Source organism: Manacus vitellinus, unplaced genomic scaffold (assembly GCF_001715985.3).
Source record: "Manacus vitellinus isolate BGI_N305 unplaced genomic scaffold, ASM171598v3 scaffold_5_pilon, whole genome shotgun sequence".
Classification (NCBI taxonomy): domain Eukaryota; kingdom Metazoa; phylum Chordata; class Aves; order Passeriformes; family Pipridae; genus Manacus; species Manacus vitellinus.
In genome coordinates, this window is record NW_021940682.1 from 37601527 (window position 1) to 37622032 (window position 20506).

The window sequence follows — 20506 nt, forward strand, 5'->3', positions numbered from 1 at the left end:
GGTGCAGGTTTTCCTGCCGCGGCGGGCTGTGCGCCGAGCCGGGGACTGTCGCCTGCTCGGGGTCGCTGCCGCGGGTTTGGGATGGGTTGGACAGCGAGGGAAATGCCGGGAATCGCTGCCGGGTCCTTCCTGGAGCCCCGAGGAGAAGCAGGAACCCTGGAGCAGGAGAGTCCACTAAAAAGCCCATCTCTGGAGGCCACCAAGGGGAAAAGTGTGTGGGAACATTTTCTCCCCGTGTTTCCAGGCCTTGGAGTAAGCGAAGAGCAAGTAGAAGACGACAGCGTATTGTTTCACAGTATTAGCAGGTCCCCCGAATCACAGAATTGCTAAGCAGGGATTATACTGCAGGATTATGGAGGGGTCGGGTTTTACTGTCTCGATTTCTGCAATCTGTGTATTCAGTGACTACTACTACCATGTACTTTGCCTGCTCTCCCATATTTATTGTTGAAGGTGACTTTTGTCCCAGCCACGACAGCTCTTAGTTGTTCGTCTATGCCCTTTTTTGTCCATTGGCTGTATGGAGTTTGCGCCCTTTTGCTTTTCTTCTTTTCCTTCCTCTGCATGCCAGTCTTTGGTCTTTTTTGCAGCTGCCTGTTTTAAGTTTGTCAACCCTTTTCAGGCTAGAGGTGCATCTGGAATTGTTTTTCCAGTCCAGAGAAAAGCGTTAGTGGCTCTTCATTCCCTCTTCTGCTGCTCACCTTCATGTCTTTGGGAATCATTTGTCCTCTGAGGAGAGTTGTGGAGAACTCTGCAGCTTTCCTGCATGGATCCTGCCTCAGCAGGCACTAATCAGGAGTCCTGTTTGCAGCAAAGCTTCTGCAGTTTGGAAGAGGAATAGCTCTATTTGTGCCATTGCTGGCTTTAGCTACAAACAGGCTACTGTCAGTCATAAACAATTACAAGATTTGGCAGCATGGGCTGCTCTTTTCTGGAAACAGAAATGAAGTCATGGGCACAGTGATGTGTACCAGGCAGTTGCTAAAAGGACTGGACTTTCAAACAGGCCAGTGCAGATAAATAGTGTAAGAAGTCACAGAATGCATTAAGCTGTAGGAAAATACAACAGAATATGTTCACAATCTTCTAAATAATTTTAAAATAATATTACCTGTAAAATATTTGTGAAATAAATCCAAAATTTGATTCTGTAGGCCTTTGCTATGCAAAAAGTTTAAGTAGAAAATAATATTCTGTTATGAATTTAAAAGCCTTTATGAGGAAAAACTCACAGATAATTTGATAGTAAGATGGTTTCAGAGGTGTCTCAAAATGTTTCTTTGAGGAGCTGTCACAGTTCTGAAATTGGTGTAGGGACTGCTGTATTTTGGTCTTGTTTTGGTGCGCAGAGTTGAAATGAGAGAATAAGGAACAAAAAGATAATAGACAAAAAGAGGACAAAAAAAGTCCTGGGGGGAACCAAAAGGTCTAGAAAGTGGTGCAATGTTTGCTTGCTCAATGGAATGGTGAGGACCAGCAGAGATGATTAGAAAAGCTAGCAGCAAATTACTGGGAGGGTCTGCACTGCTTAGTGGGGAGATACTAACTGGGACGAAACTGGGGTTGAGCTGGTAACCCGATGCAGTTCAGTTTGCTTAACATAATATTTCCCTCCCATGCCATTTTGGACTCTCAGAATGGGCCTGGCATCGTTTGGATGGACATAAATGTAAAATCTTTTGAGTATGGGCAGTAATGTTGCTAGACCACCTGTTCAACCTGACTATAAATAGTCCATTTTATATGTTTCCTGGTTTGATGTTTGTTTTCCTGGTACAGTGATCTATGATGTGAGATTACTTAAAGGACCATCTTGCAATAAATGTTCTTCAATAAATCCTGCCCATGGTATAATTAAACTGATTTGCACTCAGATTATATAGCAGAGCAGTTGAGATAAGAATGATCTTCACGCAACTCAAGCACAGTTCTTCAGTGTGCTTAGGGAAGCGAGTCTGTACGTTTATGGTGTTTTGTCTATGTGATTTACAGACATTCAAAAATATTTTAGTTACTTCTTTGTAAATTCATTATAAACCTATCCCTTTGAAATAGGTTGGAGCTTGAACGATGTCATCAAACACACAAGGAAATAAGGTGGTATGAAAGATGAGCAATGAGCTCACTGGTACTCTTTGGAAAGGTGTACTCAGGAAAGATCATCACTTTTGCCAGACAAACTCTAACATTTTCCTGGCAGGTGTAAAGTTTCTGTCTGAAAGTTTGTACTAAGCCTCCAGACTTCATGAAGCTATCGTAATTTGAGAGGCATCATATTATATTTTCAAGTGTTAACTCTGAAACCTGAGATTGATGAGATATCATCTTTAATTTTCACAATGTTGAAAATCATATGGTATGCTAGAAAGCAGAGCGGTTTCGTAATGTTGGCTTTCATCCTTCTGTGGCATGCTGGTGGCTGGAGCAGTATGCAGAATAGGAGGAGCATCACTCCTGTGCTCCTTTTTCAGTCCAACTTTCTAGCAAAGGGCCAGTTGTACGTTTTTCCAGTGTTGTTCTTACCCTCATGAATGTTCTTTGTCCAAGGGAAGTGAAATGTGTTAATTTGATTACTTTTATTTTCTCTTTTTCAGCTAGTGGAAGTGTTAAAGACATCTTTGTTGGTGCAAGAAATGGACAATATAGGCTTTTAAAAATAGTCATTGATAATGGTTAGTAAAATTTTAATCTTTTTTCCCTGATTCTTTTAGATATTTTCCTAGTTGTTTTAATGACCTACAATTGTTTTAAAAACAAAACTTTGCCAAACTTAATGTTACTAAGGTCTTTCCTATACAGAAGTTAAAATTGAAGTTTTAGTGATGCTAAGCTTTTTACTACAATGCTACTGTATTTTTGCATTTGAATTTTTCTCCCAAATGTCATATTTTACCAATAACTGCTTGGATCCATTTATCATATGGATAATATAAATGGGGTTACTTTTATCTCTTAGTAAAGAAAGAGTAGAGGGAAAGAAAATTTCTACACCTGTGTGGTGTTTTAGCACTCTGGTTACTTTCATGAGACAGAAAGCTAGTCTTACACAATAGCTAGTCACCTTAGATGAACTGTAAATTTTATCTGCCTTTTATGCTGGGATCAGCTGCATGTAGAAAGTCCTATTAAAGCAGATATTTAAGTAGTAATCTGACTACATGGAAAATATCTTTAAAAATCTGTAACTTTACATACATTTTCAAAATTAAAACTCACATGTATGTATCAATAGAAAATTACATAATTTCTGTCAGAACTTGAGTTTGATCTTTGAACTTCTTGGCAAGGGATCAAGGCTGCAAGCATTGAAAGATAGAATATATAATTATTTTTTTCTTTAATAGAAATGCAGATTGGTTGTATAAGACGTTTGTATAAGATGGTTTAGTCTATCTTTTCAAGTGTGTAATTTGTCCACTTTGAAGATTTTTGTTCTTGACTTCATTCATTTACAGTACACTGAAATAGCTGTTAGCTGGAGAAAGGTACATGTATGTATATACATATACATACTTTTATTGTTAGGCAAATAACCTACTGTTACCTTCTTTAGGTTTGCTTTACTTAGGAAGTCTTCTGACATTTTAATATAGCTTTCCTTAAGGAAGTGGCAGTAGTAATATTATAGGCAGGACTCTGTGATAAAGTCTCAGTAGCATAAGGTAGTAAATGTTGCCATACCATTGAATTTTTCTTCCCCATTAAGCAAGGAAAAACTATATGCTTTTGTGTATATGCAACTTTATAATATGAAATGAAGCCTAGAAATAAGATACAAATGGAAAACTTTCCCTATTTTTTTCATTTCTGTGTGAATGTATACATGTACATATATTTATATATATATATCAATTTCATCTCTATATAGAAGCAAAATCTAGTCTTTGATACTATTTTCTGCAGTTCGAAAAGAAACCTGTAAAACTCCCAGAATACTGAAAGGACAGTTGCCTCATCTGTCTGTAGGAACTTTCAGCAACAGATTATAGTCCTTAGTCCTTGCCTTTAGTCAACAGATAATAGGCAAATAAGAGTTCTGCTAATCTGAGTTAATAAGAGAGGAGGTTTGCTGCAGGGCAGTAGAGTTCCACTGATTGTGTCTTAAATCCAGGTAGGTATAAATCCACCTAGAGTTCAGAATTGGTGAGTACATTCTGAATACTCTGGTTTAGGTGTACAACTTCAAATACTTTGCATCTAATTTAGGGAAAGGCCAAACACCCTTGCCCTGAGCTGTTCATGTTCTATGAGTTACTGTGGAAGGGTCCTTTGTTTGAAATTTTGCTGTAGAGGCATTTGTATACTGTTTGACTTTTGTCTGAAGTTTTAGAAATTAAGTCCTAGACTGTGAAAAGATAACTTGTATACTAGCTACTATAATGGTCCTCAAACTGTTGTAGGATCCCATTTAAACAAGGTATTTCTATTTCAATTGTAGGGGCTAGTACATAATGGGAAGCTGATAAATGTTTGATAAGACAGTATACTAATACTTTCCTTTGGAAGCTGAGATATGATGCATAAATAACAGAAAAATCTTGTTGCTACAGCTGTTCACATAATTAAATACCATTTGAAGTATTCTATACAGACTTAAGCCAATTATACATGATAAACAACTTCAGTCATTTAAAGACCATAGCTATGAAGCTGTATTAGAAAGAGGTTTATCTACTTACATAGTCAAGTTAAAGTGATTAATGCAAGCATATTCATTCCAGACTCTTTTCATTGTATAACTGAGTTATTGACTCCTTACAATGGGTGCAAACACTAATATTTTATAGCATGAGCATCAATAATTATAATTATAAAATTTGAAAGGTTACTCTCATTTGTACTTAGGCATTTCAGTTTAAAAATAAACTGGCAGAAGACAGTTCTTATTTCCCTTCTGTGTATGTGCTGCTAAAAAAATTAACATCAGTAGTATCACTTCAGATCAAAGAATTTGATAACAACCAGCACATTACTTTTCAAATGTTTGTGTTTTGGTTAAAGTGAGTTAGAGTTTGAATATACACAGCTTTTATAGGAATTCAGTTGCTTTCATGTTGACTGTTCTTGACTCCCATTCTTGTGGACATAATTACGAAAGTGTCCAATTAACTGCTTATTTTAATTGTTAATTTTGAAAAACAATATTAACTGCATTGTTGCTAACCTGTAGCTTTATATTGGTTGTAGAGCAGCTTGTTGTGGGATCCTCTAGACGGCCAGTTGGATCATGGGAAAAGGATTACGATTGCTTTGTCCTTCCCCTTCTTGAAGACAAGCAACCATGTTATATATTATACAGATTAGATTCTCAGAATGCTCAAGGATATGAATGGATCTTCATTGCATGGTCACCTGATCACTCTCCTGTAAGTAACAGGCATCAGAGGCTTCATGCTGTTGGTGATTTTTCAACAGGGCCATTTGATCTGAATCCTAGATATGAAGCAAAAGGATTTAAGGAATGAAGCATTCCCCAACCTTCCCCCTACATTCCCACAAGAAAACTGGAAAAATGTTTCTTGAAGCTGATTGAAGAGCAAATCAGTAGGTCTAGATAGAGTGCAGCTGATCCAATATATTTTTAGCTTGACTAGAGCACTAAGTACAATTTTTTTGCCCTGTTTGTCTGTCTTACTGTCAGTATTTCATAAAAATTCATGAAAAGATATAGGACAGAAATCTTAGTGGGTGTTATCGTAGAGAGAAGGATTATAGTATGAGCTCAAGCTGTTTATTCTGTTTGGCTTGCCACAGAATACACTGCTTCTTAATCAGTAATTCAAGAGCATAGGAGGGAACTGAGAGGAACTCCTTAGAGTTAAGGTTTTATAGGAGAAACTAAGATACTGTGTGCAGGTTCTGGGAATGTGAGATAAGAGAAGACAGAAAGTAAAACTATTCCAATATTCCTACTGCTTTCACTAGTAGTTAGGAAATAGTAAGACACTGAAAGTTAAAGTGCGTAGAGAAGATTGTGGAAAAGGTGAAGTATTATGGAGAGGATGTCATGATAGTTAAATAAGGTGGGAAGATGAGACTGTTGAGAGAGGAATAAGTGACCATGTTAGACACAATTTGATAGGGAGCAAATATAACTTTTCTACTCTGTAGTTGAACCATCAGTATCTGGAGTCACTATCAAATAAAAAATAATAGCAAGTTATTATTTCCAGTCTGCTCTTTCGCTGTCTGTTGTATCCATTAGTACACAGACCAGTGACAAAAGATCTATACAGTTGTGGGTTTTCCCATTTAAAATTAGTAAAGATTATGTTGACTTTTTTTCCACTTTAAAAAAACCTCATACTCTTACTAAAGCTGCAATTCAGTTTTGCAATTAGTGTGATAATAATACATAGTATCATGACCTGGTGAATTTAATAGCACGTGTGAGTATCATGATCCAGAGCTCTACCAGATTATACTGCAATTCCAACATTTAAAATACTTGTTCAAGAAAGATACTAGTTAATGGACATGGTACACCAACATGTTAGATTCTCTTTGTACACCAAAGAGCAAAAAAGTACCCAAATTAAACCCCCACTCTTTTATTATATGCTAGGTTCGTCAAAAAATGTTATATGCAGCAACTCGAGCAACACTTAAGAAAGAATTTGGAGGTGGTCACATTAAGGATGAAGTATTTGGAACGGTACAGGTATGTTTTTCTTTTTAAAGTCAGGACATTGACTTTAAATACTAAATGTATTAGCTGATGTTACTGGTATGAATTTGGGGTGTTTCTGCTCTTTTTTGATTAAGGAAAAAAAGACTTAAAAGCTGTGTGTATTATTACAATGTTCAAGTGTATTTGATCTCATTTGGACAAGTTACTAAGTATAGGTAATATCTTCAGGCTAAGAAGCCCTTGCTTCAAATAGTTAAGTTATGAAAACTAAATAATCTAAACATAATAGGCACCTCTCTTAATCTCACTGCATGTATGTGAGTCCTCTAAAAGCTGTAACACTAACTTCCAGGCCAGTTGTATACACAAGCCACTTTAGATATGTGGCTCTGGATGGGCTAGAACAGTGATCTGTAAGCTAACACCTGAAGACAAATGTTTTTCTCTTAAACTAAGGCTATGAAGTTGTCAGTTCTTTAGGATTTGGCCACAGAATGTACCTCACATGCAAGGCTGCCATCTTGACTTTGGGAAACAGACTTTTAGTAGCTACTGATTTGTTCAATGAAAATACTAATAGTTGACTGTTCACTTACAGTAAGATAATTGGAAGGTGGATATATGAAATCTAACAAGTGTCTAAAGGATGTTGCAAAGGCTGCAAATGCTGTGCACGTAGGGAAATATGGGGCTATTACCTTAGTTTCTGTGAGAAACAAGTTTTACATGGTTGTGATGTCTGCCTGTTTGTCAAGCAGATGTCAGACAGTTCTGACTTAATCCATTGCCAGTTTTAAAAGATATACAAGTTAGAATTCTCAGAGATAAAGAATTCTCATAGTTTTCATAAGAACTGAGATTACACAGAGATTCAAATTGTAATTACTCAGTTCCTCTTCCAGCAAAGACTGCATCAGTTATTTTCTGCCTGACCTGTTAATCAGTTTATCTGAAGAAATCTGAACCAAAGCACTGCCACTATTGACAGGCAGCTGCTGCTGAAGGAATGGAAGGAGTTGGAGGTTTGGGGAAGAATAGAGGATATTGTAGTGGGGAAAAGCCTGTGAAAGAGAGATGGGCTGTTGTGGTGGACATGAGGCTAATAATTCTGCTGCCCACTGAGTAGTTTGTTATATTTAGCATTAACCTGTCATGGAGGCTTCATTATCCTAACAAACATGCAAATAAACCTCTCTGGAGAGGCTGTATTCTAGGGAAGTAGATAACCAAGTTGCTAAGAGGGTTTACTGGTAGAGGTCATGTTATTTTTTTCTTGCTGGTTCAGTCAACTAATCTCTCACCACCACTTGCACCAAACCATTAGCACTTCATGCAATATGTAGAATCTGTGTCTATCCCTGCAAGTCTGAGTTTCAATCTCAGTTGTAAGAAAGGAGCATTACATTTGTCTTACTGTTATTTCAAAATAGGCCCGGGGCACATAGAGGATGGCATTGATGCAGGTCACGTTTTCCCAGCTCATTATATTGCAGCTTATATGTCTCTGCATTGTTGGTTTCAGTGCTTTATAAGCTTCTTAACTGTAGCTGGCCTGTAATGTACATCCATGTGAAAATCACAGCTTCTTCAAAGTATTCAAGTCTTTAAGTTCACTCAGAATCTTGATCATCACCATCCAGCATGTTACTTTGTCTTTATTTTGTTAAACATAAGGATGGTTTAGTTGCAACCAGGTCCTTAATCCCGGTGGAACCTGGTTATGGTCCCACCTGCTAATTCACATGTATTAACCTCAATACCTCTGGGCTTCTGAAACAAGACATGATGGAATATTGGCACTGGAAATTGTATTTGGGAAAGTCTGTCTCTTTCAGAAGCAGAAACACTAAGAAGGAGCTTTCTCTTCTCAGAACTTCAGTATAAAATCACATTCCTATGATTGCATGAAGTCCTGCCCTTTTCTGAGTGGTCACCTTAATAATAAAAACAAAACAGCATTTGCCTGTGGTATCAACCCCTTTGTAAAGGGACACAACCATCACTGAGTAATAATAAAAGTGATTATCAGAATTAAAGGTTCCTGTGATGTCGCATCTTAAACTATTTGCAGTATCAGGTGCTTACTCCCTGACCTAAGGTAGCATTTCTGTCTCCCATTTCATAGGTAGAAAACTAGCAATAAGCTACCAGTTTGAGCATGTGAATTTTATAAGAAAATAGTTTTTTTTAATTATTTATTAGAATTGTGGCAAATCTGTTAGGTTTTGTCCAAGATGGCTGAAGAACTTCATGGACACAGTCTTCATTAATGCTAATTTTTTAATTAGCAAGGTAATTAAGGACTGATTGTGGAAATGCTACCCATGGTAAAACAAGAACAGCCCAGAGGACTCTGTTGTAGATGAGCTGAATTTGCAAATGCACCTACACTTGTATTCTGTTCAAATAAAATGATCATAAATGTATGGACAATAACTGCTTTTTGTACTGCTGCATAGAAAATCTTTGAAGAAAACTATTTATCTATTATAAAAAAAAATGTTCAATATTAATATTGTGCTTTCAGGATGATGTTTCACTGAGTGGATATAAAAAATATTTGATATCACAATCCTCCCCTGCACCCTTGACTGCAGCAGAAGAGGAACTTCGACAAATTAAGATTAATGAGGTACCTAGAACATCTTCAAGCATGGGTGGGAAACCGGGTGCAGAGTTCCAAATGCGTTGTAGGGAAATGTCTTTCTAGGGTAAAAAAAGGCAGAGCAGAAAATGGAAAGTTTTAGGAAGTGTGAGTGGATGAGAATATAAATTTATTTCTCAAGGAGTTGAAACTGCAGGATGATGATGGCTCGAGTTGGAGTGGCATGATCTTGCTGAGTTTGAAAGGCCTCATGTCTGAATCAGAGGCTTGGCAACTGCAGAGCTTAATTGTTGCAGCATTGGCTTTTAATGTCACTGGATGTGCTTCCTTGGGAAGGGTGACAGAGTACTGGCATGGGTTGCCCTGGAAGGTTATGGAATCTCCATCTTGGAGATACTCAAAAGCTGTTTGGACAGAGAACTGGGCATCTGGCTGTAGGTGGCCCTAACTGAGCAGGGTGGTTGGACAAGATAACCTCTGGCGAGGTCTTCCAACCTCAGCCATTCTGTGATTGTCCACATACATTTCCCATGGTGGCAGAAATTGTAGAGAAAACACAAAATAGCAACTATTGCAGTGAATGATTGCCAGGAGTATTCCAGCAATCTTATTCCTAAAGGAGAGATACCTAGCTTCCAGCACCAGTGCACTTATCTTTAAGACTGAGAGGAAGTGAATTCCAATAAAAATAAAATAGAAATCCAATCCAAGTCTTTTTAAGAGACTGATTTGCTTACGCTATGAACACTTTTTAGAAAAACCTCTAACAAGTGCTTTTAACCAAATAATTTGATGATTGCCAGCTAGCTAGTGACTGAAAAGTTTCAGAGAATTCTTTTTCTCACATTTTTCCTTCACTTGATCACTGTTTGTGTACAGATGCATATTAAAATAGGTCATGTGCTGACCTTGTTTGTTTTCAAAACTTGTATTTTACAGCTGTGGTACAAGTATTTGAAGTATGATTTATTTCTGCAGCTGGATACCGGGAAACCATCATGTTAAATTCAGCTGTGTATCTTCTCTTATGTTTTCACTCTACTGTGCTTTTGCTGAAGCTTTGTTGTTTATTGACTTTTTTTCCCAGTAGTGTCTTTCGTTATTTTTCATTTCTGGTTTTAATTAATTCGATGTAGAAATGCATCCACCATCATCAAACAGTGCATTTTACTTGATCAGCTTTTAAAAAACAAAATTAATGAATGTAAAACTTCTGTGGGATCGGTGATCACCTCTGGAATTAGTATTATCTCTTATGCACTACATACAATGTGGTTAACAGCTGATTCATCCAGACTAAAACTTCATGTGTTATTACGAAACTTTAACAGCAATAGCTGTGCTTTTCAGAGACACATAAACTGATAAACACATAAAGATTGCTGCCATTTTGGCTTTGTTTGAAATGTCTCACAATACATTAATTTACGTTATTTTTGTCTTTATTGTTTTTACCATTACAAAGCCTGTAATTGGACTTAGAAAACGAAAAGCTTTCTGATTTTAAAAAGTTTTCCATATGTATATTCTTTCATAATTACCCTAAGAAATATTTTACTGGGTCAGATCAAAGGATCACCTAGTCTGTTGTCAAGTCCTTGAGTGAACAACGGCAGAAATCTAGGAAGTATGTAAGAGCAGGGCAAGAAGGCCATGATAATTACTTTAAATACTCTTTTTTGCCTCAACATTTGCAGGGAGGGATCTTCCTGCACAAAAGATGACGTGTTACTATATAATTGTTCTTAATGGGTTTTTCATCCATCATCTAGACTTGTCATTTTTCTAAATCCACATAAAGTTTTTGTTGGCTGCAGATCCTATGGCAGCATATTCTACAGCTTGACAGAGTACTATGTAAATAAAGAACCATTGATTGCTATCTACTAATTTATTCTGTTAACCCTACAGATTGTGTGGGGAAGGCAAAGAAAAGTCTTTAAGTCAATCCTCAGTTTCCTCCTCCCCTTAGATAAAGCCAGCTGTATCCCAGAAAGCCAACTGTATCCTGTGCTGCACCAAAAGTAGTGTGATCAGCAGGTCAAGGGAGGTGATCATCCCCCACTACTCTGCGCTGGTGAGATCCCACCTGGAACGCTGCATCCAGCTCTGGGGTCCTCGGCACAGTAAAGACGTGAACCTGTTGGAGTGGGCCACAAAAATGATTAGAGGGCTGGACCACCTCTCCTGTGACAAAAGGCTGAGAGAGTTGTGGTCATTCAGCCTGGAGAAGAGAAGGCTCCAAGGAAATCTTACAGAGCACTTAAAGGGGGCTTATAAAAAAGGGCACAGATATTTTAGCAGGGCCTGTTGCAATTGAACAAGGGCTAGTGGTTTTAAACTAAAAGAGGGCGGGTTCAGATTAGATATGAGCAAGAATTTTTTTACAATGAGTGTGGTGGGACACTAGCTCAGGTTGTCCAGAGAGGTGGTAGATGCCCCATCCTTGGAAATATTCGAGGTCAGGCTGGAGAGGGCTCGGAGCAATCTGGTTTATTTGAAGATGTTGCTGCTCACTGCTGGAGTGTTGGACTAGATCACCTTTAAAGGTCCCTTCAACCCAAACTGTCCTATGATTCTATATCCATGGACCTCTGTCATATTCCTTATCAGTTATCTCTTCCAGGCTGAAGAGTCCTAATCTAGGTAGTTCCTCCTCCTCAAGAAGGCACTCCATACTTCTGATCCTTTTGCTTTTCTCTGCAGTTTTTCCAGTTCTGCTATATAATTTATGAGATGGAGGGATGGGGAAGCCAGAACTGCATGTGGTATTCAAGATGCAGGCATGTTACTGATATCTACAGTGCGTAATGATGTGTTCTGTTCTCTTTTTCTAACAATTCGTAACATTTCATTTGTGGATTCGGAGTGTTCGGGATTCTTTTTTGTTTTGCTTGGGGTTATTTTCGGAGATATTCAGAATGACCTGCAAGGTCTGGCTCCTGAATGGTAGTAGCTAGCTCAACGCCATTACCATAGAGGTAGAAGAGAGGGTTTTTTTCCTCCTGCGTACATTATTTTATATTTATTCACAGGAAATTTCATCTGGCATTTTATCCACCACTCAGCAGCCATCACTAACTAAATCTTACGGTGTGAATTTAAATATACATAATCAACTTAGGTGGTTTTGTTTTGCTTTAAAGGTCTGAAATATGTTGCAGTATGAACAAGTAGGTTTTGTTTGTTTTCTTGTATCTGGAGTTATATTGGGTTACTCTCTTCCCTTGCCTGTCTCTCACACTTTACAGTTCATTTTTAAGTTTGAAGCATGTTTTTTTTGTAATTGTATTTTAATGTGGTTTCTATAGTATGGTATTTTATTACAGTTTATTATTTTTGTGATGCCAGTTTTACATTTACTGATCAGGGTTTTATGCAGATATATTTTGCAAATATTTTTTTCTATAACCTAATTCATAAATTTACCAATCTTTATACAAAAGTAAGCTCTCCACCTGCTTTCTTTTCCTCTTTCCTTGTTGCTGACAAGTTGTTCTTCAAAATCTGGAGTATAATCTAGTGTTGCTACAAGTACCTTTGTTTTTTATTTTTCTTATCATTTTGTTTCATACTTCATTAGCATCTCTTTTTAATTAAAGCTGAATAAGTTGATAGATCTAGTTGATAGATCTAAGACCCACACTTTCTATCTGGTACACTTTTCTGACTTTTGCTCCTTCATAATCAATGTTTAATGTATTTGAGAAATCATAGAAGAAAGTTAATATATTCAAAAGCTAGTACTTAGACAATAAATTAAGACTGGAGAATATTGGAGGCCAGAGCTCATTTTAAGAGAAACTACATGAATATTAAGATAAACATAAATTCTTGAAAAATGGCTTTAAAATAACTGTCCTTTACTCTCAAATAATTTGTGCCTAATGTAACTGGATTATGAAAAATTGTTTAGCTTGTGCTGAATTTTTCTTTGTGTTAGACCTTCTAGAAGGTCTAATCCTTAAGAAATGAAGATTTTGTTTGTTTATTTTGTTTGCTTTGGTTTTGGTATAGGCTTTTTGGGGGAGTGTGTTGAAGCAGGAAGGGGAATAGTTGTTCTTTTCTTTCAAGAAGATCAGTTTGACTCATAAGATATAATTTCTCTGTTCCTCCAAAAATTTTGACTCCCTAGAAATCAAATCTATGTTTTGATCTAAAATTCTTCACTATACAACAAAGTTCATAAACAATATTGTCAGTTCAAAAGTATAAAACAGCATATGAAAATCAAGATTTTTCCTCCTGGATTATTGTATCTTTATACCAGAATTTAACTTAGAGCTTCTTCACTGACACTTGAACCAGTTTTCCCTTTGATGATTTTGTTGCTCTGCTAAGCAGAGCCATTTCAGAGATATGAAACTTCTCAGGTTAGCAAACAAACATGACCTGTAAATTAAAAAATGCAAATCTCTTGTATATAGGGATGATTTTTTTGAGGTGGTTTACTCTTGGAATAGCTACTGCTAACTCTGTGTGTAACCATATGCAATGCATTGCCAGTCATTGTATGAAACCAAACGAATCCTTGCAAAGGTTTCTTTTAACATCTCAGTTAACTTGCGTTCCAGGTACAGGCAGACGTTGGTGTAGACACCAAGCATCAAACATTGCAAGGAGTAGCATTCCCCATTGCTAAAGAAGCTATTCAGGCTTTGGAGAAATTGAAAAATAAGAAACTCAATTATGTACAGCTGGCAAGTATAAAATATTTTAACTATTTTTTAATAATGAGTATAAAATAAATTACCTGCATGCTAAACATGTGTTGCTGTAGTACACTGATAAATTACTCTTATTAGATTAAATAAAATTTTTTTCATCCTGTTATGTTCTCTGGTTTGCTTTCTGCCTATTAACTGTATTCATGTTTGCTTTGTTAACAGCAAATTGATATGAAAAATGAAACTATTATTTTGGCCAACACACTTGATACTGAACTTAAGGACTTGCCAAAAAGAGTTCCAAAGGATGCTGCGCGTTACCACTTTTTCCTGTATAAGCACACACATGAAGGAGACTATTTGGAATCCATAAGTATGAGAAAATTTCTCAATATGAAACTTCATTGGCTTGTTTCAAATACTTTAGGAATTTTGAGGCAGAGAAAGATGTGTCATAGAAGTAATCTGTCAGCATGATCGTAAATTTCAGAGTCATTTGGTTGTGAAAGTGTCTTGTGAAGGAGAGTCCTTATGTTTGGAAAGTAATGAGCTATCCCTTTGGATTATGAACACCCATAAATGTCAAAACATAAATACCGGCCATTCTCTTATCCCCCATTGAAATTAAACACTTGCTGAAGCAAAAAAGATCCAGAATGGTGTTACATTTTTCCGTTTCAGACTGCCTAGCTGATTTCCAATGCCTCTCTGCTGTTAATGATTTTATGATAAAGCTTTGATGGAGTGTAGTTATGGTTTGATTTGTGGTTTGTTTGTTTTTTTCCCTGCAGTTTTCATCTACTCTATGCCAGGGTATACCTGTAGTATACGAGAACGAATGCTCTACTCTAGTTGCAAAAGTCCACTGTTAGAAATTGTAGAAACACAGTTGTGGATGCAGATAATTAGAAAGGTAAGTGCATTGGGGTGTATAGGTAGTTTCTCCATCCCTCTCTTCACTTCTTCATGTAAAACTGTCTCTGTCACCACCTTCTCTAAACAATGAAAAATGTTCTGTAACTATTAAAGTTTATCCTGAACAGGAAATAATTGTTGATGAAGCTCCAGATACAAGGTTAAGTCTTGGAAGCTTTTCTCTGTTTCATAATTTCTGCACTTTCAGATCTTTAACAAGTACATCCTTGAGCATCAAGGAAGTGTTTGAGTGTACTTTGAAGAACTAACATAATTTCTTACTCAAATCCGAGTCATATTTTGGAGCACAACATATTGCTGTTGTTGAAAACTAAATTCCCTTAAAGCCAAGGTTATGTAAGGATTTTCAAAATAATTTCAAGCTGCAGTTCTGGAAATTAGAACTGCTATTTTAGGAGTCCTTGATGAGGCAAACAAGGATTTTCAAGTAAGCTGATCTTTTCACACTGTATGGATTGTACTGCTATGCAAAAAGTTGCTTCTCACCTCCAGAGCAGAGACCACAGAAATGGTCCAGTTGTGACCTACACTTATTTTCTTAACATTTGTGTGAGAGCTTGGTTTCTGTGGAGATGATGTTTATCTAAAAAATAGCAGAGTTAATATTAACCATTTTTACTGAGATGACATCAATTACATAGATTATTGCTATGTGGTTTTATATTTAATTATTTTTCAGAAATTTTCTTTCTACAACAAAATAAATGCACCATGTGACTCCTGAAAATTCCTGTAGACAGAAGTTTCTGAGGCATGTACTTGTAACAGCAAAACTGTGGCTGGCAAGTCTGTTAAGTGTTATAGTTGGCAGGGCATGAAGTGTTGAATGCTCAGCAGAGTAGGGCCAAAGCATTTCTCTGAATTTTAAATTCTTGCATTTCAAAACAGTGGAGTTTGGCTTGAGAACACTATTTTCTTTCTATTCGGGTTCATATGTCTAAATTTTGAAAATTAAAACACCCAGTTCATTAAAGTTATTTTACCTTTCCCCCGCCTTGAATACTTGCTGAGTGGCAGTAGCCAGCTAATAATATAAGCGTGTTTATACTCCTTCCCCTCTTTCTCAAGAGACAATGTATGCACATTGCTTTTACAATTAGTGTTTAAAGCATGTTGTAGTGAAAACTTTTAATTCTTAAAATGTGTGAATACTTAAAACAAGTAAACAAGCACTAGTTTTACATGGAATGTGTTCTCCTGGTTAGTGTTAACAGGTGCACTGTGCTAAAGCTTGAGACAAAAACAGTTTCTTCTTGGCAGATGTACTGTGTAGTTGTGCTTATATTTCAGGAAAATAATTAAGTCACACTTAATACTGGTAAGAATCAAGGGGATTCTCAGAAAAACTATCCAAGATTTCTCAGGGCATTAGGCACAAGTTGGAGAACTTTCCATGCTATGACTTTGAACATTATTGTGCATACGGTTTAAATATAGTATTTAGTTTCAGCAAAATTTCAAAATATTTTTTAAGTTTGACTTTAATATGAATATGATAAATGTTGGTTTTTTTCCTGCCAGATTGAAATTGATAATGGTGATGAGTTAACTGCTGACTTTCTTTATGAAGAGGTTCATCCAAAACAACATGCTTACAAACAGAGTTTTGCTAAACCAAAAGGTCCTGCGGGGAAGAGGGGAATACGAAGACTGATCAGAGGTCCAGCAGAGACTGAAACACCTAGTGATTAGAAACTGTTGTTTATATTTGTTAAACTATTACAGTAGGAAACTAATTTCTGGCTTTTGGTAATGAACTGAAATCATTCCATTAATAGATTCTAGTGGGGAAAAAGGCTCTTTTTACTCTTCTCTTTTCTGACCTCAACACTTTTTATATTGTTACATGATTATATTTGTTGACCATGTTTTATGACATGTAGAAGAGCTAATTATTTTAAAGCTAGAAAAGTAAGACTAAGCTAGTACCCCTTTATTTTAATTTAGAATCCATTATTTAATAGTTGTACATGTGATCATAAACTTTACAGACATAAGACTATGAAACCCATGTATTCTGTGGGCAAGTTGCAGCCGTATTCTTATGCACAGCCTATTGAAACATGTAAGACTTCCCATGTGAGAAGAGATAAAGATGACATAGCATTGTCCCAATTAAATCTTTATTTTTCCTTGTAGCACTTATGGACATTAGTACAGTAGAAGGTTTTCCTCTGATTTTGACAGGATGCATTGTTGGGTTTTGTTGTTGTTTGGTTTGGTTTTGTTCCTTTTGTTTTTTTCTTGTAATGGAAAAGATAAAAATCAGTTATTGTTAAATTAATGTAAGTATTCAGGAATAGCTGGGTATTTTCCTATGCAAACGCTTGGTCATCTCAAATTTATAACTAATTTCATGGAATTGTCTTTTAAAGAAATCTAACATAAAAACCACTAGCTTTTCCAGTCTTACGTATCACTCCAAAGCCTTACATATTAGGTACTGAATGACCAAGTAAAAGGTGATTAAAAGTGCATGAGTTAGTATACTCAGTAGATTATGAAGCTGCTTTCAAAGCAATATGCCTAAAGTATCTAATTATCTGTGCACTCAGATCTAAAAATGTGTAAATTCAGTAAAAATTGAAATAGATTCGCTTCATAATGGTGAGTTATCATTGAGATCTTACTGTGTTTGCAGTATTAACTGAAAATTACTTTTCCTAAGTGTTTGAACTTTATTAGTAACTGAAATCCAACTAGGTCTTGAATAACTGCTGGCAGCAAGCACCTGGTTAGGATTTTGTCTGTTTTTTTCCCTCCCTGCTTCCCTTCTCCAAAATACTAAAATCAGCCAGAATAGTCTAAACTTGATTGAACTGTAAGTAATGTGTTTAATAGGGAGAGGTAAAATAGATTATTTTAATAAGTGGACTAAGGGAGAATTAGATGTGGAAATCAAGTATTGGATGACCTTAAATATTTAAAATTGTGTGATGAGGCAAATACTAGTGATAGATTATATTCTCCAGTGAGGACTTGCATTTTAGTGTCTTGTATGTGAGCTCTGTGGTTTTTGAGTTTTGTCAGTTTGGGGTTTTTTAAACCTACATGGGAGTTGCCAGTCTTGGTTCACTGCGTATTATCATAGCTGCTGGATATACACGTTCTAGAGCTGAATCATGCATTTAGCTGGTGGAAGACAGTAAGACAGTTTGTAACCTAGGTTTTTTAGGGAAATAATCCTTTGACACTACTAGTTCCTGATAAAATTTGTTTTATCTATTATTTTGTTTAGAGATACTAGCTTGTTATTGACATCTGAGATTGCACTATATAATGTGAAGATTGCAATAGTTGGTTTTACTGTGGTTTTTTTATATGCAGTAGAAATTTGACATTTCAGTTTTTCAATAATCTTACACACTACATCAGTCCAATTCAGTAGATCCTCGGCTAATCTCCTGCTTGCCCTTAGCCACTGTGTTCTTTTCCTGCCTCTTGCCTTCTCCTTCTAGGGTAAGGACCTGGTCTTTGAAGTGTTTCTGCTATGTACTACATGTCAGGGAAGTGTAATTGTTTTTTAAATATGGTTACTGTGTGCAGCTCATTGTGCACTGTAATTAAATGTATTTTTAGTTGAACTCTGAATCTTTGCAGCACACCTAATTCACTTTGAGTTTTTTTGTTTGGTTTAGTTTTAAGGAAAACCTTTGATTGAAGCAGTTAAAAATTACTGCTAGAGAGTTTTTTGTTAGAATTTAGTATTCCTGCCCATGTGCCAGCCATAGCAAGAGGTGCATCTTTACGCTTTCTTTAGCCAGTAAAAAGTTCAACTTTTTAATACTAAATGTTTTAAATAATGATCAGTTTGACACTATACAGTTATGTGCATGTTGTGGGAGGGTTTGTTTGGGTTTCTTTTCCTAATCCTGCCCTAGGTAGATGAGAATAGAAGGTGGAAAACTTAATCTGGAGGACGATGAGAGCTGGTTAAGTGATTATGCAACGGCCTTTATGATGAGCTGCTTTAGAGTTCAGCCCAAACCAGACATTCTAAGTTATTTTACTTGAAAATATTCTGTGGGGGTGTACAAACCCCTGACCAACCAGCAGAGTCGTGTTCTGAGCATGTTTCCCCTTCACCTTTCCCCAAAAAGAGAATCATATGAAGTCTTGTGCTGCTGACTGCCTCTCCAGGCCTGTTTTCCTGACAGAGCAATGAGAAGCATCTGATCTTTTCCTAAAATCTATCAAGTTTACTCCTGCATCGTTGTCTCCATTACTTTTAATGAATGTTCAGAGCCAGCATAAAATGTGGGCATTAATTGGTGTTATTCCTTTAAGTGTCTCTCGTCATTAAATAATTGAAAGTGTCCATTCAAATTGTTGTTGGCCTTCAGAAAGCCCAAAAGCAATGCAGCTGCTTGCAGTTAACTCACAAGCTATTAAACAGTTAATTAATACAACAGGTAATTATTTTTTAAATGTTTATGTCACAAGGTCATGAGATTTTGATCTTTTAAAACACTCCTATCAAAGGTTAAACTAATCAAGGTCATAATTGCTCTATTGCTCAGATAAACTGATAAAGGAAACTCTTGATTTACAGTGTCTGCGTATTCAATGAGAACCACCTTCAGATGCTAAAATGAACTAAGTTTACCATATCTGTTTTGTAATTTGCTTTATAAATAAAGATTGATGCTTTAGTTTGGTGTTGTCTGAATCATTTCATGGTGTCTCTAACAAAGATCTATATTCTAACATCAGAATGTGCAAAAGGCAGTTCCTATGGGACTAGAAAGTGATTGCAAGGTATAAAAAAGGAGGTGAGTAGAAAGAGAATTCCTGCTATTGGAGAAAAATCACCATGTAAGAAACGGATACTTTCCTGTTGCCTTATGGAAGCAGCACAGAGGGCTCCACAGCAGTATTCAAGTGTGTTCATCACTTGAGGTTTTCTTGCTTTCAGTAATAAGCCCCTTCAAAAAGTTCTTCTGTCCTTTTAAAATGCTGAAGTAGTTAAGTGGTGATTTAACAGTTCTATCTGTTGTTACTTGCTCAGCATGAGCTACTATAATGAAACTGCTCAAATTATGTTGTTCCATTAATTTTTGTCTAAACTGAAAATAATTTGAAGACCTCCTATTGTCCTGAAAATTCAAGCTTAAAAGAACATCTAGTGGTTTGGCTTTTAACTATCCTGCCAACACATCCCCATGGAGAAATCTGTGAAACAGCAATTTTGCAATTGAAAGAAGGACATTTGAAGAAGTGCTGAACTAGGATTTCAGAGATAATTTTAATAATAATGCAAAATGCTGTATAGAACCGGAGCTGTAAGAGGAGCAGGTACCAGGCAAGAGGAAGGAAGAGGCTAGGCCTCTATGTGACCAGGAGAAACAGAAGCAGCTTTATTTGCCTTTTGGTCAGTGGGTGGTAAATAAACTCCCAGCTGGCCCACCCAAGTATGAAGATGAGGCACTTGCCACATTAGTAATATGAAGCACTATGTCTGGTAAAAGGTGTGTTGGCTCAAAAGGCAACTGGACAAACTGATCAAAGAAAATGTAATAGTCTTAACTAACAAAGACATCGCTTCCTTTTCAGAGTTACTGAGCTGCAAATTGTCTAAAGCCATAATATTCCAGTGCAGTATCTGTCTTTGCAGTATCCTGTCCTTGCTTTTGTTCCTCAGCAGCCACTAATGGCTCACGTTCTGGC

General features: G+C 36.6%; 1 protein-coding gene across 1 annotated transcript; it reads left to right on the plus strand.

Moving 5' to 3' along the window:
- The first annotated feature begins 2521 nt into the window (after positions 1–2521).
- TWF1 (twinfilin actin binding protein 1) lies at positions 2522–19491 on the plus strand. Its single transcript, XM_029963378.1, has 8 exons — positions 2522–2672; positions 5188–5366; positions 6566–6661; positions 9159–9263; positions 13811–13936; positions 14126–14276; positions 14695–14816; positions 16361–19491. The coding sequence occupies exons 1-8, from the start codon at positions 2528–2530 to the stop codon at positions 16529–16531; spliced, it is 1095 nt and encodes a 364-aa protein (XP_029819238.1). The 5' UTR covers positions 2522–2527; the 3' UTR covers positions 16532–19491.
- The last annotated feature ends 1015 nt before the right edge of the window (positions 19492–20506 follow it).